The sequence below is a fragment of the Nerophis ophidion genome, linkage group LG07, assembly GCF_033978795.1.
Source record: "Nerophis ophidion isolate RoL-2023_Sa linkage group LG07, RoL_Noph_v1.0, whole genome shotgun sequence".
NCBI lineage: Eukaryota > Metazoa > Chordata > Actinopteri > Syngnathiformes > Syngnathidae > Nerophis > Nerophis ophidion.
Window position 1 is genome coordinate 71869191 of NC_084617.1, and position 23802 is coordinate 71892992.

Below are 23802 nucleotides of genomic sequence, written 5' to 3' on the forward strand. Positions count from 1 at the left end.
CTTGCTAGTAAATTAATAACATTTAAAAAATAGAGGCAGCTCACTGGTAAGTGCTGATATTTGAGTTATTTTTACAACAGGCCAGCCGGCGACTCTTCTAGTCCTTACGGGCGACCTGGTGCCCGCGGGCACCGGGTTGGTGACCCCTGGTATAGATTCTGAAATCCCAAAAAGAGGACACGTATATGCGTGCCAAGGCCGGGACTTTGGTGAAAATTTGCCAACGATACTCGAACTTGCTTTATAAATAATATATTTATTTAAATAAAGCAGTTTTTCTCCTCTGTTGACAGCAGTGTTGGCACGAGGAATTTTCAAAATGGGGTCCCACTTTTTTGTAAGCGTTTCGGAAAAAAAGAAGATAAACGTATGCATTATCCTGTTATATCTCACATTCTATATTGTGTTTTGGAAAAAAGTTTTGTCATAAATGTTACTTAATTCATTAAAAAAAGAAAAAAATTGCATGCATATGTAAATGTATTCAGTTATAAACATTAATTTACTTTCTTCCTTCCTTCATGTGTCTAATCCATGCAGGCCTTGGCAAGTATTTTTACTCAAGGGCCACATTTAGAGAAAAAATGTGTCTAGGGGCTGGTATATCTATCTATCCATGTGTGTGTGTGTGTGTGTGTGTGTATGTATATATATATATATATATATATATATATATATATATATATATATATATATATATCCATCCATTTACTACCGCTTATTCCCTTTCGGGGTCGCGGGGGGCGCTGGCGCCTATCTCAGCTACAATCGGGCGGAAGGCGGGGTACACCCTGGACAAGTCGCCACCTCATCGCAGGGCCAACACAGATAGACAGACAACACTCACACTCACATTCACACACTATATATATATATATACATTCACACACTATATATATATATATATATATCTATCTTGATTGGATTAACCAGAGAATAGTGCTCGATACCGTGGTAGAACGTAATATGTTGGTGTGGGAAAAATCACAAGACTACTTCATCTCTACAGAACTGTTTCATGAGGGGTTCCCTCAATCATCAGGAGATTTTAATGGTAGCATTCACATACAATGGTTTATATAGGGCACAGAGTGGGTGGGTACAGGCAGGTTTAGGGTGTGGTGATTGGCTCATGTGTTACCTAGGAGTTGTTTCCGTCCGTGGCGGCATGTTGAAATGATTTCACTGCGCTTGTTGGGGGATGACAGGTCTGGATGATATATAATAAACAGTTTCGCTTTTAAGCACAGGTTGCATCTTTTATTACCACTGTTGTAAGGTGTGCTGGATGCAAGAATTTGCCATGTTATTGAATATTCAACATTATTGTCTTTGAGGTTCCAAATGTGTTTGCTGAGTTCTGTAGAATAACGCAAAGTCTGGTTTCTAAAGGAGGCCTTGTGATTATTCCATCTGGTTTTAAACGCTCCTTCGGTTAATCCTACGTACATGTCGGATGTGTTAATGTCCTTGCGTGTTACCTTTGCTTGATAAACGACTAATGTTCGTAAGCACCCCCCGTTCAGAGGGCAATCAGGTTTCTTGCGACAGTTACATTCCTTATTGGTTTCAGAGTCGTTTAGTCTGGGGGTGGGCAGTCCTTTTGCAATTGCTTTGTTGTGGTTTGAAATGATTTGTTGTATTTAATTCATACAGCTGTAGCTCAATTTAATGTTGTTCTTGTTGAATATTTTTCTTAGGGTTAGTTGCCTTTGGGGAAGTGTTTGTCGATCAGAGTGAGGAACTTGTGGCCCATATTGGTTGAGACGTTTTTGCTGAATGGGGGGCTGTAACAGAGGATGTTGTTTCGTTTTCTGCTCTTTTTTGGTTGGTTTCCTGGCGTGGGTTCATAGGTGAGGGTGAAGTTGTGTATATATATATATATATATATATATATATATATATATATATATATATATATATATATATATATGTATATATATGTATGTGTGTGTATATTTTGTGAATGTGAGTGTGAATGTTGTCTGTCTATCTGTGTTGGCCCCTGCGATGAGATGGCGACTTGTCCAGGGTGTATCCCGTCTTCCGCCTGATTGTAGCTGAGATAGGCTCCAGCGTCCCCCGCGACCCCGAAGGGAATAAGCGATAGAAAATTGAAGGATATGTGTGTATATATATATATATATATATATATATATATATATATATATATATATATACACAAACCCCGTTTCCATATGAGTTGGGAAATTGTGTTAGATCCATCCATCCATTTTCTACCGCTTATTCCCACGGACGGGAGGGGATAGGCAGTGGACGAAGGAGACCGACCGGAGAACGATTGGAAGAATTAATATTAAGTGTTATTATCTATTCTTAGGTACAATAATATTTAGCGCGTCGCCTTTACAGTACCAATAAAATCCTTGAAGTTAAGGTTTTTTTTACAGCACTTTTTGTTTTTCAGTAAGATTTAAAATAGATTAATCAGTTACATTTAGCCATTGCTTGGACTGGAGGCGGAACTATAACAATGTGACCTCGGAACACGTTAAGGTAACGTGTGGAGTTCCTCAGGGTTCGGTCCTTGGCCCTGCACTCTTCAGCATCTACATGCTGCCGCTAGGTGACATCATACGCAAATACGGTGTTAGCTTTCACTGTTATGCTGATGACACCCAACTCTACATGCCCCTAAAGCTGACCAACACGCCGGATTGTAGCCAGCTGGAGGCGTGTCTTAACGAAATTAAACAATGGATGTCCGCTAACTTTTTGCAACTCAACGGCAAAAAAACGGAAATGCTGATTATCGGTCCTGCTAGACACCGAACTCTATTTAATAATACAACCCTAACATTTGACAACCAAATAATTAAACAAGGTATTATCTTCGACCCAACTCTCTCCTTTGAGTCACACATTAAAAGCGTTACTAAAACGGCCTTCTTTCATCTCCGTAATATCGCTAAAATTCGCTCCATTTTGTCCACTAAAGACACTGAGATCATTATCCATGCATTTGTTACGTCTCGTCTCGATTACGGGTCTCCCCATGTCTAGCATTAAAAGATTACAGTTGGTACAAAATGCGGCTGCTAGACTTTTGACAAGAACAAGAAAGTTTGATCACATTACGCCTGTACTGGCTCACCTGCACTGGCTTCCTGTGCACTTAAGATGTGACTTTAAGGTTTTACTACTTACTTATAAAATACTACACGGTCTAGCTCCATCCTATCTTGCCGATTGTATTGTACCATATGTCCCGGCAAGAAATCTGCGTTCAAAGGACTCCGGCTTATTAGTGATTCCTAGAGCCCAAAAAAAGTCTGCGGGCTATAGAGCGTTTTCCGTTCGGGCTCCAGTACTCTGGAATGCCCTCCCGGTAACAGTTCGAGATGCTACCTCAGTAGAAGCATTTAAGTCTCACCTTAAAACTCATTTGTATAGTCTAGCCTTTAAATAGACTCCCTTTTTAGACCAGTTGTTCTGCTGTTTCTTTTCTTTTTCTCCTATGTCCCAGTCTCCCTTGTGGAGGGGGTCCGGTCCGATCCGGTGGCCATGTACTGCTTGCCTGTGTATCGGCTGGGGACATCTCTGCGCTGCTGATCCGCCTCCGCTTGGGATGGTTTCCTTCCTGCTGGCTCCGCGGTGAACGGGACTCTCGCTGCTGTGTTGGATCCGCTTTGGACTGGACTCTCGCGGCTGCGTTGGATCCATTATGGATTGAACTTTCACAGTATCATGTTAGACCCGCTCGACATCCATTGCTTGCCTCCTCTCTAAGGTTCTCATAGTCATCATTGTCACCGACGTCCCACTGGGTGTGAGTTTTCCTTGCCCTTATGTGGGCCTACCGAGGATGTCGTAGTGGTTTGTGTTGTGGTTTGTGTAGCCCTTTGAGACACTAGTGATTTAGGGCTATATAAGTAAACATTGTTGATTGATTGATTGAACTAATGGACGCACCTGAGGCTGACTTTTTGCCACTCTGTATCAGCTGCAGGTGTTCTGCTGAGAGAGGCCAGTTTTTTCCTACAGACTTTTCCCGGTCCAGCATACAAAGCTGTCCCAGAAAGACCTGAACTCAAAGAATGGACCTCGCAGAAGTGAATTCCTTTAGGAATGAACCAGTTTCTCACACTGGGAGCCGGAGTAAAGATGCCCACATGGGGGTCACTCGAGTTCCCAATTTAACAATCTCCTGTCAAACTGGCAGAGCGGCCCCTCCCCCGGTGTCCCACCTGTATCGAGCGCTACTAAGCCTGTGGATACAGCCACCCAGCCATTACCCGAAGCCGTCTTCTCGAACCCCAATTCTCTCATCTCCAGACCAGAGAGATTCTCTACAGACTCTGGGGATGTGCGCCCCTTCTTGACTTGGTGCGAGCTTCATTTTGAGTTCCAAGTTGTGCCGTGCGCTCCCGTGTGGCCTCATCATCTCTTACCTGCCTGGCAGAGCGGCAGCGTAGGCCACGGACGAGTGGAATCGTTGGTCCACCATCTGCTCTTCTGTCGAGGTGTTCTCAAGATCCATGGTGCAAGTGTTCCAGCGCAATCCTCCTGGGCGTGAGCCATCACGTACCCTGTTCAAGCTGAGACAGGGGCGTTTACAGCTGCCAGGTAGGCTTTCTTGGTCTGATAGCGATACCGATATCACTGCCCTAATAGACTCTGGATTGGATGATTGTTTTATTGATCCTGTTTTTGCCAAAGGTCTTAACATCCCTGTTGCTAACTTACCATCTCCTACAGTTGTTTGCTCACTCGACGGGCATCATCTCCCTCTTATCATTACCTCCGGGAGCTTTGTAGCAAGGATAGAGCTCTTTTGTTACCACCTCACTGTCCCGTGATTAAGTCTCTGGAGGAGTACATTTCCTCCTCGCTTGCACAGACATAGTTATTCCCGCCTCCTCGCTGCAGGTTTTATTGTTGTTGAAAAGAGCGACAAATCCTTTTGCCCATCTATCAATTATCGTGGGTTTAACAACATCACCATCAACAATAAATATCCTCTACCTTTATTGGATTCTACATTTACCTTGGACGTATCCTCGCTCATCCATGCGGACTGGACATTGGCCGAGAGTGGAGTCTGCTGTCTCGGTTGCTTTGTTGGGTCTGCTCCTGTCTCTGGCCATGCTCCCTCCACCCCAGCGGACGATGGCGTGGAACACCGCAGAGGCCACCACAGTGCATATGTTTCTTTTAGTTTTTATTCATAGCTGTATGTAGAAGTGTCTGCTTGTATCTGCTGCTTTAATGTCTTTAATGTCCTCTGTGTTCTTTGATGTTTGATGTTTCCCTCTTACACACATGGAAGAGGGCTGTGTACCATGGCTATGAGTTATTGTTTTTTTCCCTTGGCCTCAGTCTGCACCCCCTCTCCAGGGCCCAGGCTAAGACCGATTTTTATTTTATATTATTTTAATCTTCTATTTTTTTCTCCCATTCCCCCCCTTGTTTACCTGTATCTCATCTTTTTTGTAAGGGGCGCTGGAAGCCGGCAGACCCTTCAGCGATCCTGTTCTGTCTCCCTGTAATGTTTGTCTAAACTTGAATGGGATTGTACTAAAAATTTTAATTTTCCTGAAGGAACTCTCCTGACGGAATAAATAAAGTACTATCTGATCTAATCTAATCTAATCTAATTTAATTCAGTCTATTCAGCAACTTTTTCACTGAACTCAACATGCACAGTGCTTACCACCTTATACGGATTCCAGAGGGAGATAATTGGAAAACAGGCTTCAACACCCTTCTTGGACACGTTGAGTACCTTGTTATTATGCCTTTTGGTCTCACGAACGCTCCTGACACTTTTCAAGGACTTATAAATGATTTGCTTGGACGGATTGTGTTCGTCTATTTAATGACATATTGATTTTTTCTTCCATGCTGGAGGAAGGTATTCAGAAGGTCCGGTTAGTTCTCCAGAGGCTCCCAGAGTATAGGCTTTTTGTTAAGGCTGAAAAATGTTCTTTTCACACAGCATGAGTGGCTTTTTTTGGAGTTCGTTGTGGAGGATGGGCAAATGAGAGCTGATCCAACCGAGATTCAGGCTGTGGTCGAGTGGCCCGTTCCTACCACTAGGAGGTAGCTTCAAAAGGTTTTTAGGCTTCGCCAATTTTGACAGACGCTTTATTCGAAACTTTAGTTGGGTGGCCGAACACTTAACGAGGCTCATTTACTGTGAGGTTACATTTATGTGGACTAACTCCGCCTTTGAAAGACTGAAATCTTTGATGCTCCTGTTTTCATTTACGCCAACCCCTCCTCTCAAATTATTGTCGAGGTTGAAGCATCTGATTCAGGCGTGGGGGGCCGTCTTCTCTCAGCGCTCCTTGTCCGACCAGGGGTGGCACCCCTGTGCCTTTTTCTCACATCGCCTGACCCTGGCAGAGCGCGATGATGACATTGGCAACACGGAATTGCTGGCAGTCGTGCTAGCGCTGCAGGAGTGGAGGCACTTTCTGAAGGGCTCGGGGCACCCATTTATTGTGCCCACGGATCAAAAGAATCTGTCTTACCTGCGCTGTGCCAAAACACCCAACCCTCGACAGGCCCAATGGGCTATGTTTCTCACCCGATTTAACTTTACCCTGACGTTCCGCCTGAGCTCTCAGAACAGCAAACCGGATGCTCGCTCAAGGCTGTACGCCCCTCCTGTTGAAGAGGCCCTATAGGAGACAATCCTGGATTCTAGGGGCGCTTCATTGGGATTTGGAGAAGCAAGTTGTAGATGCCCTCAAGGACTGTACTTCCCCAGAGAGCTGTCCAGAGGGTCGCTTGTTTGTGGTCCCTAAGCTCCGTCCTGACTTCCTGTGCAGGGCGTACAGTTAATAATAATAATAATGGATTAGATTTATATCGCGCTTTTCTATTGTTATCAATCAATCAATCAATGTTTATTTATATAGCCCCAAATCACAAATGTCTCAAAGGACTGCACAAATCATTACGACTACAACATCCTCGGAAGAACCCACAAAAGGGCAAGCAAAACTCACACCCAGTGGGCAGGGAGAATTCACATCCAGTGGGACGCCAGTGACAATGCTGACTATGAGAAACCTTGGAGAGGACCTCAGATGTGGGCAACCCCCCCCCCCTCTAGGGGACCGAAAGCAATGGATGTCGAGCGGGTCTAACATGATACTGTGAAAGTTCAATCCATAGTGGCTCCAAGACAGCAGCGAGAGTCCCGTCCACAGGAAACCATCTCAAGCGGATCAGCAGCGTAGAGATGTCCCCAACCGATACAGGCGAGCGGTCCATCCTGGGTCCCGACGAGCGGTCCATCCTGGGTCTCGACTCTGGACAGCCAGTACTTCATCCATGGTCATCGGACCGGACCCCCTCCACAAGGGAGGGGGGGACATAGGAGAAAGAAAAGAAGCGGCAGATCAACTGGTCTAAAAAGGAGGTCTATTTAAAGGCTAGAGTATACAGATGAGTTTTAAGGTGAGACTTAAATGCTTCTACTGAGGTAGGTTATATACTCAAAGCGCTCACAGAGAAGTGGGAACTCATCATTCATTCACACCTGGTGGTGGTAAGCTACATCTGTAGCCACAGCTGCCCTGGGGTAGACTGACGGAAGCGTGGCTGCCAGTTTGCGCCTACGGCCCCTCCGACCACCACCAATCATCCATCATTCATTCACCGGTGTGAGCGGCACCGGGGGCAAAGGGTGAAGTGTCCTGCCCAAGGACACAACGGCAGCGACTTTGATGTCCATAGGTGGGAAGCGAACCTGCAACCCTCAGGTTTCTGGCACGGCCGCTCTACCCACTACGCCCTGCCGCCAAGTTCTAAGATTGCCTACCACTCAGGAGTCAACCCCACCATCTTCCTCCTGTCACGATTCTGGTGGCCTTAATTCAGAGCTGATGTGTGGGGCTTTGTATCCGCTTTCTCAGTCTGTGCACAAAACAAGTCCTCACACCAGGCAGCGGCAGGACTCTTGCGGCCACTCCCTAATCCCACCCGCCCCTGGACACATGTGGCTTTGGACTTTGTTACGGGACTGCTGCCCTCTAATGGCGACACGGTCATTCTCACAGATTTTCAAAGATGGTTCATTTGGTTGCAGTGCCTAAATTACCTTCTGCCTTAGAGACTGTGGATCTTCTGGTTCGTCATGTATTTTGACTGCATGGCATTCTCATGGATGTGGTCTCAGATAAAGGACCACAATTTAAGTCTGCAGTCTGGAAGGCGTTCTGCAAGTCCCTCGAGGCGTCGCCCGGCCTGTCTGCAGGGTACCACCCACAGTCAAACGGCCAGACGGAGTGGGCTAACCAGGATTTAGAGGCCACGATCCTCAGCCTTCCCGGTAAGGTTTATTTAGGTGTACTGGAGAGGAGGCTACGTCGGATAGTCGAACCTCGGATTCAGGAGGAACAGTGTGGTTTTCGTCCTGGTCGTGGAACTGTGGACCACCTCTATACTCTCGGCAGGGTTCTTGAGGGTGCATGGGAGTTTGCCCAACCAGTCTACATGTGCTTTGTGGACTTGGAGAAGGCATTCGACCGTGTCCCTCGGGAAGTCCTGTGGGGAGTGCTCCGAGAGTATGGGGTATCGGACTGTCTTATTGTGGCGGTCCGTTCCCTGTACGATCGGTGCCGGAGCTTGGTCCGCATTGCCGGCAGTAAGTCGAACACATTTCCAGTGAGGGTTGGACTCCGCCAAGGCTGTCCTTTGTCACCGATTCTGTTCATAACTTTTATGGACAGAATTTCTAGGCGCAGTCAAGGCGTTGAGGGGTTCCGGTTTGGTAACCGCAGGATTAGGTCTCTGCTTTTTGCAGATGATGTGGTCCTGATGGCTTCATCTGACCGGGATCTTCAGCTCTCGCTGGATCGGTTCGCAGCCGAGTGTGAAGCGACCGGAATGAGAATCAGCACCTCCAAGTCCGAGTCCATGGTTCTCGCCCGGAAAAGGGTGGAGTGCCATCTCCGGGTTGGGGAGGAGACCCTGCCCCAAGTGGAGGAGTTCAAGTACCTAGGAGTCTTGTTCACGAGTGAGGGAAGAGTGGATCGTGAGATCGACAGGCGGATCGGTGCGGCGTCTTCAGTAATGCGGACGTTGTACCGATCCGTTGTGGTGAAGAGGGAGCTGAGCCGGAAGGCAAAGCTCTCAATTTACCGGTCGATCCACGTTCCCATCCTCACCTATGGTCATGAGCTTTGGGTCATGATCGAAAGGATAAGATCACGGGTACAAGCGGCCGAAATGAGTTTCCTCCGCCGTGTAGGGGGTCTCTCCCTTAGAGATAGGGTGAGAAGCTCTGCCATCCGGGAGGGACTCAAAGTAAAGCCGCTGCTCCTTCACATCGAGAGGAGCCAGATGAGGTGGTTCGGGCATCTGGTCAGGATGCCACCCGAACGCCTCCCTAGGGAGGTGTTTAGGGCACGTCCAACCGGTAGGAGGCCACGGGGAAGACCCAGGACACGTTGGGAAGACTATGTCTCCCGGCTGGCCTGGGAACGCCTCGGGATCCCCCGGGAAGAGCTAGACGAAGTGGCTGGGGAGAGGAAAGTCTGGGTTTCCCTGCTTAGGCTGTTGCCCCCGCGACCCGACCTCGGATAAGCGGAAGATGATGGATGGATGGATGGATGGATGGATCCGCTGTGTTTGCCACCAGCGAACCTGCTTCCTGGTGTTTTAACCTCTCTTTGTTTGAGTATCCACATTACTCCCTTGTCTGCTCGGTCTCAAGGGTGTCACCGTTCCAGCCTGCTTTTGGATATCAACCCCCAGCTTTTCCTTCATTACAGTCATAATCTGTTGTGCCCTCAATGACTGCACTGTCACGCATTTCTGAACGCAACCAGCGCCTGGCTAATCGTCACCGCACAGCAGCCCTGGACAACAAGCCAGGACAGAAGGTTCAGCTGTCATCACACTGCTTACCTCTGCACACAGTATCCCAAAAAACCGCAACCCAAAGTTATTGGTCCTTACAGTGTGAAGCGAGTCCCTAACTCCAGTGCTGTTCTGCTTGATGCACAGGCGAGCGGACCACCCCGGGTCCCGACTCTGGACAGCCAGCACTTCATCCATGGCCACCGGACCTGTGCCGCCCACCCCTTCCACGATGGAGAGGGGGGCAGAGGAGAAAAAGAAAAGAAACGGCAACTTTTCATACAAAGTGAAAAGCTTCATAGTTATTTCTGAGAACCTTGTTCACTTTCAAGTCTCCATCAACAACTTTACCACAAAACTGGGCTATATGGACAACAACTCAAGAAGAAGAAAAAACAACATTTTGATTGATGGAATTCCTGATGAAAAATCTGAAGTGGGGAGTGTGACAGAGTCCAAAGTGAAAAAAGTACTTGGTCAACACTTCAAAACTTTTTGAATTAGAGAGAGAGAGAACATGGCACTGGAAAATATGATTAATTTGGACGTGACTGGTGTGTTGTTATTGACCTGCTTCACCGTGAGGACACACAAGAGATTTTGAAACAACTTCATCAATGATGACTTCTTTGAAACACTCTGCATGAAATGCAAAGAACTACTGCTTTCTGAATAAAATACGTAATAATAGTAGAAAATGGGTGGGTGGATAATGTCCATCAGTCATTTGGTGTTGATTATTAATCCATCAGGATAAAACCTCAAAATTTAAATTGCAGGATTTATTTATGTAGTTTGATCATTTTCCTTGACTGGTGCACCAACATCATGTGGTTTGTTTGTTTTGATAATCTACGAAAATATGAAAAATTGCTACGGCGACATCTAGTGGACACATTTAAAACAGCAGTTTTCCTTCATTAAAAAAATTCTGGTTAATTTTTTACTTAGCAAAAAATTAATTGATCAACGTGGACCCCGACCATACTTGCCAACCATCCCGGATTTTTTAGGAGACTCGCGAAATTCAACGCTTCTCCCGAAAACCTCCCGGGACAAATTTTCTCCCGAAAATCTCCCGAAATTCAGGCGGAGCTGGACAGCCTGTTTTCACGTCCGCTTTCCCACAATATAAACAGCGTGCCTGCCCAATGACATTATAACTGTAGAATGATCAAGGGCGAGTTCTTGCTTTCTTATGTGGGTTTATTGTTAGGCAGTTTCATTAACGTCCTCCCAGGCGGTAAAACAACAGACAACAACAGCAGTCACGTTTTTGTCTACCGTAAAGCAGTTCGTCTGCCGTAAACAGCAATGTTTTGACACTCTTAAACAGGACAATACTGCCATCTACTGTACATGCATATGTGACAATAACATCTACGGCTTTTACAGCAGTGGTTCTCAACCTTTTTCCATCGATGTACCCCCTGTGAATTTTTTTTTAAATTCAAGTGCCCCCTAATCAGAGCAATGCATTTTTGGTTGAGAAAAAAAAGATAAAAAAGTAAAATACAGCACTATGTCATCATTTTCAGATTTTTTAAATTGTATAACAGTGCAAAATATAGTTAAATTGTAGTGGTCTTTCTTGAACTATTTGGAAAAAAAGATATAAAAATAACTAAAAACTTGTTGAAAAATAAACAAGTGATTCAATTGTAAATAAAGATTTCTACACATACTGCGATGAAGTGCCGACTTGTCCAGGGTGTATGCCGCCTTCCGCCCGATTGTAGCTGAAATAGGCACCACGACCCTCTAGGGAATAAGTGGTAGGAAATGGATGGATGGATAGCTGTAAATATACTCCTCCCCTCTTAACCACGCCCCGCCCCCTCACCCCACCCCTGACCACGCCCCCCCACCTCCCGAAATCGGAGGTCTGAAGGTCGGCAAGTATGTATTTATGTAGCTTGCCTGCGATGAGGTGGCGACTTGTCCAGGCTGTACCCTGCCTTCCGCCCGACTGTAGCTGAGATAGGCGCCAGCGCCCCCCGCGACCCCAAAAAGGGAATTAGCGGTAGGAAATGGATGGATGGATGATCATTTATCCTCGACCGGTGCACCAACATCATGTGGTTTGTTTGTTTTGATAATCTACAAAAATATGGAAAAAAATATATTGCCACATGTAGTGGACACAATTAGAACAGCAGTTTTCCTTCTTTAATTTTTTTTTTTACTTAGCAAACTTAAACAAGTTGAAAAACTTATTCGGGTGTTACCATTTAGTGGCCAATTGTACGGAATATGTACTGAACTGTGCAATCTGCTAATAAAAGTTTCAATCAATCAATCAATCAATCAATCAATCAATCAATCAATCAAAGGGCCGGGGGAAACCTGTTTGTGGCCCTCAGCAGCAGCAGCACGGGGGGAGGGGGTGTTGACGGAACAGCCAACGTCATCACGCTCTTGCCCTCTCCGTAGCCAATCAGCAACTTGTACAGATGTGACGTCACCGCCCTGGCGAAAACCCGGAAACTGGAAGTTTTTTTTTTTTTTTTTCCAAACTTTTAACTTCAGACGTAAAACGAAAGTAGACTGACTTTGTCGGTAAAAAATTAACGTTTAATCATTGAAAAAAAAGCTTAAAGAAGGAAGAACAACGATGGCGGCTTCGAGTCTACTGGACAAATACTCCACCGAACTCCACGACGAGCAAGTATATAAAGTAAGTCACGCATTTGGGGTTCATTTAAAAAAAACAGGTCTTGACTCCTTAGTGTACTCGACTTAGTGTACTCGACTGAGTGTACTCGACACTATAGCGGCCAAGATGGGTTGTCGTCCAAATAAATATCAATATCTTTTGACACCATGTGTTCACGGTCAAGACATAACATTCATCTTTTTCAACCCTAAACTCGTTGTAAGTCAGTTAAAGAGGGTATTTGGGGTAGCCAGCGACTCTGTTTTTGTAACTGCAGAACTAAAAGTTTCACAGGAAAAAAAAGCCCTCTTAAAAGGAGAATTTCAACATGACTGAATAGAGCCAGGGAGGCGAAGGCTATCGGAGCAGAAATAGCCTACCAGGAAATCAGATTTCGAGACGCCATCATATTCTCTGAAATAAAATAATGTCTTGCTTGCACGCACCGTTGTGAAATAAAGACCTTGCATATGAGGCACGACGTGCATTATAACTTATATGGCCTGGAAAACAATGCATTATCTATCCGTCCATCCATCTTCTTCCGCTTATCCGAGGTCGGGTCGCGGGGGCAACAGCCTAAGCAGGGAAACCCAGACTTCCCTCTCCACAGCCACTTCGTCTAGCTCTTCCCGGGGGATCCCGAGGCGTTCCCAGGCCAGCCGGGAGACATAGTCTTCCCAACGTGTCCTGGGTCTTCCCCGTGGCCTCCTAGCGGTTGGACGTGCCCTAAACACCTCCTTAGGGAGGCGTTCGCGTGGCATCCTGACCAGATGCCCGAACCACCTAATCTGGCTCCTCTCGATGTGGAGGAGCAGCGGCTTTACTTTGAGTTCCTCCCGGATGGCAGAGCTTCTCACCCTATTTGTAAGGGATAGACCGGCCACCCGGCGGAGGAAACTCATTTCGGCCGCTTGTACCCGTGATCTTATTCTTTCGGTCATGACCCAAAGCTCATGACCATAGGTGAGGATGGGAACGTAGATCGACCGGTAAATTGAGAGCTTTGCCTTCCGGCTCAGCTCCTTCTTCACCACAACGGATCGATACAACGTCCGCATTACTGAAGACGCCGCACCGATCCGCCTGTCGATCTCACGATCCACTCTTCCCCCACTCGTGAACAAGACTCCTAGGTACTTCAACTCCTCCACTTGGGGCAGGGTCTCCTCCCCAACCCGGAGATGGCATTCCACCCTTTTCCGGGCGAGAACCATGAACTCGGACTTGGAGGTGCTGATTCTCATTCCGGTCGCTTCACACTCGGCTGCGAACCGATCCAGTGATCCAATGCATTAGTATGTCCTTAAATTGCCGCCGGGGTGCCAATTAATTTAAAACCTCTTCTCACTCCGGCACTTACCAAAGGCATGCGGTAAAAAAATTGAGTGTGATGTAAGGATACCATCATGAAAAGCACATTTATTCACAAAAAACGCTATTATGGTCTTACCTTTACTTATAAATATAGTCCATGCCAGCTCCTTCTGATCAAAAGCATCCATAACTTGTTTATAGAAGTCTTCCTTATCTTTCTTCAGTTTTAAAAATCTCTGTCTCGATGGAGATCTTCCTTCATTAACTCCTCCAGCAGTGGTTCTCAACCTTTTTTCAGTGATGTACCCCATGTGAACATTTTTTTAAATTCAAGTACCCCCTAATGAAGTGAAGTGAATTATATTTATATAGCGCTTTTCTCTAGTGACTCAAAGCGCTTTACATAGTGAAACCCAATATCTAAGTTACATTTAAACCAGTGTGGGTGGCACTGGGAGCAGGTGGGTAAAGTGTCTTGCCCAAGGACACAACGGCAGTGACTAGGATGGCGGAAGCGGGAATCGAACCTGCAACCCTCAAGTTGCTGGCACGGCCGCTCTACCAACCGAGCTATACCGCCCCACAGAGCAAAGCATTTTTGGTTGAAAAAAAAAAGAGATAAAGAAGTAAAATACAGCACTATGTCATCAGTCTCTGATTTATTAAATTGTATAACTGTGCAAAATAATGCTCATTTTTAGTGGTCTTTCTTGAACTCTTTGGAAAAAATTATATGCAAATAACTAAAAACTTGTTGAAAAATAAACAAGTGATTCAATTATAGATAAAGATTTCTACACATAGAAGTAATCATCAACTTAAAGTGCCCACTTTGGGGATTGTAATAGAGTTCCATCTGGATTCATGAACTTAATTCTAAACATTTCTTCACAAAAAAAAAAAAAATGTTAACATCAATATTTATGGAACATGTCCACAGAAAATCTAGCTGTCAACACTGAATATTGCATTGTTTTTCATTTCTTTTCACAGTTTATGAATTTACATTCATATTTTGTTGAAGTATTATTCAATAAATATATTTATAAAGGATTTTTTAATTGTTTCTATTTTTAGAATATTTGAAAAAAACCTCACGTACCCCTTGGCATACCTTCAAGTACCCCCAGGGGTACGCGTACCCCCATTTGAGAACCACTGCGCTGGGGAATAAGGAGTGCTTGAAACTTCGCATGTCGGTGCCAGACCCACAAAATGCCAAAACAACTACTTCCAGATCAACAACGTATGAAAAAAATAGTCAACAACAGAAGGAGATAACGTCTGTAGCAACCTACCACATAGCCAAGGACGTAAACTATTTGATTTCCTATCATGCAGCTCATTTTTATTTGACAATTATTGAATTATCTTGTGTGACATCATGCACAAAAGTTCACTTTATTTATTTAAAACTATTGTAGTGGCGTTCTGTACAAAAAGTTCACTTTAATTTAGTGTTGTTTTGATATGTCATCTTAGTGACATCATGCACAAAAGTGCACTAATTACTTGTTTTAAAATGTCTCTGACAATCTTGCACTTTCTGTTTTGAAATGACATTAATATTTGTGCCACTGCCTAAAAACTGTTTAATAAATAAATTTTTGGTAAATTGACTTAGTTGGGATTTCCTTCTCTGCATGAAAGTTTAAAATGATAATAATGCAGTATGAAGAAGAATGTTTTAATGTAGACACATAGAATCATCATACTGCTGTGATTATATGCATCAAGTGTTCATTCAAGGCTAAGGCAAAATATGGAGATATATATCGTGTATCATAACATGGCCTAAAAATATTGAGATATTTATAAAAGGCCATATCGCCCGGCCCTACTAAGTTTGTAAATAAAATAAATAAATAAATGGGTTGTACTTGTATAGCGCTTTTCTACCTTCAAGGTACTCAAAGCGCTTTGACACTACTTCCACATTTACCCATTCACACACACATTCACACACTGATGGAGGGAGCTGCCATGCAAGGCGCCAACCAGCACCCATCAGGAGCAAGGGTGAAGTGTCTTGCTCAAGGACACAACGGACGTGACAAGGTTGGTTCTAGGTGGGATTTGAACCAGTGACCCTCGGGTTGCGCACGGCCACTCTTCCACTGCGCCACGCCGTCCCTATTTAGAATTTATTTATTTAGAATTTTGTCTTAATTACAGTGACATTTTGACATTTTGGAATTGTTCTGTTTTAAAAGCCATATTTTCTTTTGATGCTTTCTTTGCTATTTCATTCATATAGACACTAATCCTTTTTGCATTTTTGTATTGTACTGTATAAAATGACAACTTTGGGTTAAACAATAAAACATTAGGATATTGGCAATTAAAATGCAGATATAAAAGATAAATAAGTCTAAAGATGCAGATCACTGTACAAACCCTGTTTCCATATGAGTTGGGAAATTGTGTTAGATGTAAATATGGGCGGAATACAATGATTTGCAAATAATTTTCAACCAATATATAGTTGAGTGCACTACAAAGACAAGATATTTGATGTTCAAACTCAAACTTTATTTTTTTTTGCAAATAATAATTAACTTAGAATTTCATGGTTGCAACACGTGCTAAAGTAGTTGGGAAAAGACATGTTCACCGCTGTGTTACATCACCTTTTCTTTTAACAACACTCAATAAATGTTTGGGAACTGAGGAAACTAGTTGTTGAAGCTTTGAAAGTGGAATTCTTTCCCATTGTTGTTTTATGTAGAGCTTCAGTCGTTCAACAGTCCGGGGTCTCCGCTGTCGTATTTTACGCTTCATAATGCGCCACACATTTTAAATGTGAGACACGTCTGGACTGCAGGCGGGCCGGGAAAGTACCCGCACTCTTTTTTACGAAGCCACGCTGTTGTAACACTTGTTTTGCTGAAATAAGCAGGGGCGTCCATGATAACGTTGTTTGGATGACAACATATGTTGCGCCAAAACCTGTATGTACCTTTCAGCATTAATGGTGCCTTCACAGATGTGTAAGTTACCCATGCCTTGGGCACTAATGCACCCCCATACCATCACAGATGCTGGCTTTTGAACTTTGAATATAATTTGAAATGTGGACTAGTCAAACAACAGAACACCTTTCCACTTTGCATCAGTCCATCTTAGGTAAGCTCGGGCCCAGCCAAGCCGGCGGCGTTTCAGGATATTGTTGACAAATGGGTTTGGCTTTGCATAGTAGAGTTTTAACTTGCACTTACAGATTTAGCGACCAACTGTAGTTACTGACAGTGGTTTTATGAAGTGTTCCTGAGCCCATGTCGTGATATCCTTTACACACTGACGTCGGTTTTTGATGCAGTACCGCCTGAGGGATCAAAAGTCCGTAATATCATCGCTTATGTGCAGTGATTCATCCAGATTCTCTGAACTTTTTGATGATTTTGATGGACGGCGTGACGCTGTTGGGAGAGTGGCCGTGCGCAACCCGAGGGTCCCTGGTTCAATCCCCCACGTCCGTTGTGTCCTGAGCAGGACACTTCACCCTTGCTCCTGATGGGTGCTGGTTGGCGCCTTGCATGGCAGCTCCCTCCATCAGTGTGTGAATGTGTGTGTGAATGGGTGAATGTGGAAGTAGTGTCAAAGCGCTTTGAGTACCTTGAAGGTAGAAAAGCGCTATACAAGTACAACCCATTTATCATTTAATTAGCTTCCGCAGCGGTGATCTTTGTGTAAAATAATGTAACGACCAAATATCGGAGGCCAGATTGCAAGTGTTTTTATATTTATGTAAACACACATTCACTGCTCAGTAGGTTCGTTGCTGTACATATTTGGTGTTCTTTCTCTCAAATGGTTTAGTTGGACAAGTACCTACACCAGCTGCATCTGTCTGATATAACGCTGATGGATATATCGATGAGATTTCGCCGAGAAATGGACAAAGGCCTTTGCAGAGACACCACCCCCACAGCTGCTGTCAAGATGCTGCCGACGTATGTGCTCTCGACACCTGATGGATCAGGTATGGCTCCTCCAGAAATAATACCTCTATTTTTTTTTATCACACATCACCTAGTTGTTGGAAGCATTTTCAGGACCAGTACAGAAAGCTCCGATAGTTTAGCTGAAGGCATTCTGGGTAAAGTGGTTACGATTTGTCAGCAGGCGGGTAATTGTTGTACTTTTGTGTATGTGCAGTACTTGAATCTAATATCCCAGACACAAAAGAAGAAAAACAAGTTCAACAGATTTAGGTAGATCCAAACATCCCAGAATAAGCTAGTCCGGTTACTTTTAGAACTCCACCCCAGATCACACCTCAATCCAACCCACTTCTCCAAAGTGCTCTGGCTCAGGGTGGAGGACAGAGTAAAACAACTTGCACTGAGCCTGGTCTATAAAATCCGCTACACCTCCTTGATACCGAATTACATGTCAAACTACTTCCTTAACATAAATGACCACCATAACCACAACACCAGGGGGAGCTCCACAAACCCCGTTAAACCCAGATCCGGATCTAACAAAGGTCTTAACTCATTCTGTTTCTATGGCACATCAATGTGGAATGCACTCCCAACAGGTATAAAAGTAAGTGCATCTCTATAGTCCTTCAAAACCGCTCTAAAACAACACCTACGGGCAACTTCAACACTTTACTAATACCCTCCTCCATTCACATCCCATCTCCCCGGATTATAAACAAGTCAAATGTACTTCTAATGTATATACTTGTTCTTATGCTATGTGAACTCACTATGTTCTCTGCTGGCTGTACATATCCTACTAAATAAGACCTAGACTGTTTCAATGTCCACATTTCTCTGTTGATGCAATTGTTGATGACTGAAGTTCTGATATCAACCAAAGCTCCTCATCCCACCTAGTTGTTGGAAGCATTTTCAGGACCAGTACAGAAAGCTCCGATAGTTTAGCTGAAGGCATTCTGGGTAAAGTGGTTACGATTTGTCAGCAGGCGGGTAATTATTGTACATTTGTGTATGTGCAGTACTTGAATCTAATATCCCAGACACAAAAGAAGAAAAACAAGTTCAACAGATTTAGGTAGATCCAAACATCCCAGAATAAGCTAGTCCGGTTACTTTTAGAACTCCACCCCAGATCACACCTCAATCCAACTCACTTCTCCAAAGTGGGCTGGCTCAGGGTGGAGGACAGAGTAAAACAACTTGCACTGAGCCTGGTCTATAAAATCCGCTACACCTCCTTGATACCGAAGTACATGTCAAACTACTTCCTTAACGTAAATGACCACCATAACCACAACACCAGGGGGAGCTCCACAAACCACGTTAAACCCAGATTCCGATCTAACAAAGGTCTTAACTCATTCTGTTTCTATGGCACATCAATGTGGAATGCCCTCCCAACAGGTATAAAAGTAAGTGCATCTTTATATTCCTTGAAAACCGCTCTAAAACAACACCTCCAGGCAACTTCAACACTTTACTAATACCCTCCTCCATTCACATCCCATCTCCCCGGATTATAAACAACTCAGATGTACTTCTAATGTATATACTTGTTCTTATGCTATGTGAACTCACTATGTTCTCTGCTGGCTGTACATATCCTACTAAATAAGACCTAGACTGTTTCAATGTCCACATTTCTCTGTTGATGCAATTGTTGATGACTGAAGTTCTGATATCAACCAAAGCTCCTCATCCCACCTAGTTGTTGGAAGCATTTTCAGGACCAGTACAGAAAGCTCCGATAGTTTAGCTGAAGGCATTCTGGGTAAAGTGGTTACGATTTGTCAGCAGGCGGGTAATTATTGTACATTTGTGTATGTGCAGTACTTGAATCTAATATCCCAGACACAAAAGAAGAAAAACAAGTTCAACAGATTTAGGTAGATCCAAACATCCCAGAATAAGCTAGTCCGGTTACTTTTAGAACTCCACCCCAGATCACACCTCAATCCAACTCACTTCTCCAAAGTGGGCTGGCTCAGGGTGGAGGACAGAGTAAAACAACTTGCACTGAGCCTGGTCTATAAAATCCGCTACACCTCCTTGATACCGAAGTACATGTCAAACTACTTCCTTAACGTAAATGACCACCATAACCACAACACCAGGGGGAGCTCCACAAACCACGTTAAACCCAGATTCCGATCTAACAAAGGTCTTAACTCATTCTGTTTCTATGGCACATCAATGTGGAATGCCCTCCCAACAGGTATAAAAGTAAGTGCATCTTTATATTCCTTGAAAACCGCTCTAAAACAACACCTCCAGGCAACTTCAACACTTTACTAATACCCTCCTCCATTCACATCCCATCTCCCCGGATTATAAACAACTCAGATGTACTTCTAATGTATATACTTGTTCTTATGCTATGTGAACTCACTATGTTCTCTGCTGGCTGTACATATCCTACTAAATAAGACCTACACTGTTTCAATGTCCACATTTCTCTGTTGATGCAATTGTTGATGACTGAAGTTCTGATATCAACCAAAGCTCCTCATCCCACCTAGTTGTTGGAAGCATTTTCAGGACCTGTACAGAAAGCTCCAATAGTTTAGCTGAAGGCATTCTGGGTAAAGTGGTTACGATTTGTCAGCAGGCGGGTAATTGTTGTACATTTGTGTATGTGCAGTACTTGAATCTAATATCCCAGACACAAAAGAAGAAAAACAAGTTCAACAGATTTAGGTAGATCCAAACATCCCAGAATAAGCTAGTCCGGTTACTTTTAGAACTCCACCCCAGATCACACCTCAATCCAACCCACTTCTCCAAAGTGCTCTGGCTCAGGGTGGAGGACAGAGTAAAACAACTTGCACTGAGCCTGGTCTATAAAATCCGCTAAACCTCCTTGATACCGAAGTACATGTCAAACTACTTCCTTAACGTAAATGACCACCATAACCACAACACCAGGGGGAGCTCCACAAACCACGTTAAACCCAGATTCCGATCTAACAAAGGTCTTAACTCATTCTGTTTCTATGCCACATCAATGTGGAATGCACTCCCAACAGGTATACAAGTAAGTGCATCTCTATATTCCTTCAAAACCGCTCTAAAACAACACCTCCAGGCAACTTCAACACTTCACTAATACCCTCCTCCATTCACATCCCATCTCCCCGGATTATAAACAACTCAAATGTACTTCTAATGTATATACTTGTTCTTATGCTATGTGAACTCACTATGTTCTCTGCTGGCTGTACATATCCTACTAAATAAGACCTACACTGTTTCAATGTCCACATTTCTCTGTTGATGACTGAAGTTCTGATATCAACCAAAGCTCCTCATCCCACCTAGTTGTTGGAAGCATTTTCAGGACCAGTACAGAAAGCTCCGATAGTTTAGCTGAAGGCATTCTGGGTAAAGTGGTTACGATTTGTCAGCAGGCGGGTAATTGTTGTACATTTGTGTTTGTGCAGTACTTGAATCTAATATCCCAGACACAAAAGAAGAAAAACAAGTTCAACAGATTTAGGTAGTCTAGACTTCAAACGTCTTGCCCAAGGACACAACGGCAGTGACTAGGATGGCGGAAGCGGGAATCGAACCTGCAACCCTCAAGTTGCTGGCACGGCCACTCTACCAACCGAGCTAAACCAATGATGAAAAAAACGACAAAGAACGGTTTAAAAGAAGAGAAAACAGGAAAGAAAACGATAATTGAATTTTGAAACATAGTTTATCTTCATTTTCGACTCTTTAAAATTCAAAATTCAACCGAAAAAAAAGAAAAGAAAAACAAGCTAATTTGAATCTTTTTGAAAAAATTAAAAAAAATAATTTATGGGACATCATTAGTAATTTTTCCTGATTAATATTTATTTTGGAATTTTGATGACATGTTTTAAAATTTTTAAAATCCAATCTGCACTTTGTTAGAATATACAACAAATTGGACCAAGCTATATTTCTAACAAAGACAAATTCAAAAGACTTTGAAATAAGATTTAAATTTGATTCTAGATTTGCCGAATATTGTTTGGGAATTTTAATTGTAATAAGTTTGAAGAAATATTTCACAAAAAGTCTTCGTCGAAAAAACAGAAGCTAAAATGAATAATTAAATTACAATGTATTTATTATTCATTACAATAAAAAATAAAAATACTTGAACATTGATTTGAATTGTCAGGAAAGAAGAGGAAGGAATTTAAAAGGTAAAAAGGTATATGTGTTTAAAAATCCTAAAATAATTTATAAGGTTGTATTTTTTTCTCTAAAATGGTCTTTCTGAAAGTTACAAGAAGTAAAGTAAAAAAAGAAATGAATTTATTTAAACAAATGAAGACTAAGTCTTTAAAACATTTTCTTGGATTTTTAAATTCTATTTGAGTTTTGTCTCTTTTAGAATTCAAAATGTTGAGCAAAGCGAGACCAGCTTGCTAGTAAATAAATACAATTAAGAAAAATAGAGGCAGCTCACTGGTAAGTGCTGCTATTTGAGCTATTTTTAGAACAGGCCAGCGGGCGACTCATCTGGTCCTTACGGGCGACCTGGTGCCCGCGGGCACCGCGTTGGTGACCCCTGCACTACATGAAGTGAACCCACGTGACATCAAATAAACCAAAAGTGAAGCATGCCAATTTGCTTTCACCATTAAGACACATTTTACCTTAATCAATCAATCAATCAATGTTTACTTATATAGCCCTAAATCACTAGTGTCTCAAAGGGCTGCACAAACCACTACGACATCCTCGGTAGGCCCACATAAGGGCAAGGAAAACTCACACCCAGTGGGACGTCGGTGACAATGATGACTATGAGAACCTTGGAGAGGAGGAAAGCAATGGATGTCGAGCGGGTCTAACATGATAATGTGAAAGTTCAATCTATAATGGATCCAACACAGTCACAAGAGTCCAGTCCAAAGCGGATCCAACACAGCAGCGAGAGTCCCGTTCACAGCGGAGCCAGCAGGAAACCATCCCAAGCGGAGGCGGATCAGCAGCGCAGAGATGTCCCCAGCCGATACACAGGCAAGCAGTACATGGCCACCGGATCGGACCGGACCCCCTCCACAAGGGAGAGTGGGACATAGAAGAACAAGAAAAGAAACGGCAGATCAACTGGTCTAAAAAGGGAGTCTATTAATTAGTCTAATAAACCTTTACAAGTTAAAACAGACTAATAAACATATATTAAGGGGAACTGCACCCTTTTTTAAAAATGTTGCGTATTGTTCACAATCACTATGACCGACAAGAAGACAAATGTTTTTGTTTTTTTTGCATTCTAACAGGTAAAAATCTGCTTGCTGTAGTTAACTGGCAATGCAACTAATGGGAGCTATCAATTCTAACGCTAAATCACTTTAAAAATACTTTCAAATGCCGTCACCAATACTTAATTTACATTCTGTAACTTGTATAATAACCAAACTGTAGGGACATTGTTATTGTAAGAGCAAACACTGAGAAATTATTTTTCTAAAGTATTAAAAGTTCAAGCTAAAGCTAACTATGGCAAGAGATAAACTAGCTTCTACGTCAGCACGAAACGCGTTTGAGTTAGTAATGCCCAACACTGCGATAGAACACCAATCTGTACTGACTGAAAAACATGAACAATCATATTACAGTATCTGTTAAATACTAGCCCTCATTTCATGTTTTGTTTGTACACAGCTAGCGATACAGCGTATGCTGTCTGTCAAGATACACACATGACATGCTGCGTGTATAATGATCAATATAAAGTGTGACTCACTCGATGGACAGTTGTCTCTTTGGTCCATCTGGCAGAGGATGTTTTTTTTGGTTTATTTGTGGTAAGCACTCCATTTATGTCAAAATAGCGTGTCTCCAATTCCACATTTGCAGCTTTGAGTCGATTACACCTCACTCTTATCGGTTTCCGTCTGCTCCAACGTTTTACTCTCTTCTTCGTACTCACTTATAGTAGCAGCAGTTAAGGGCCTACTGAAACCCACTACTACCGACCACGCAGTCTGATCAATGATGACATTTTAACATTGCAACACATGCCAATACGGTTGGTTTAGTTTACTAAAGTGCAAT

At 43.4% G+C, this 23802-nt stretch overlaps 1 protein-coding gene across 2 annotated transcripts in view; it reads left to right on the plus strand.

The window, feature by feature from the left end:
* The first annotated feature begins 12331 nt into the window (after window positions 1–12331).
* hk2 (hexokinase 2) overlaps window positions 12332–23802 on the plus strand; it is a 97849-nt gene continuing 86378 nt past the window's right edge. For both annotated transcript variants that reach the window (XM_061907072.1, XM_061907073.1), the window contains exons 1-2: window positions 12332–12514; window positions 17630–17792. In XM_061907072.1, the coding sequence (XP_061763056.1) occupies window positions 12452–12514; window positions 17630–17792 (226 nt within the window). In that variant the 5' untranslated portion in view covers window positions 12332–12451. The remainder of the gene's footprint in view (window positions 12515–17629; window positions 17793–23802) is intronic.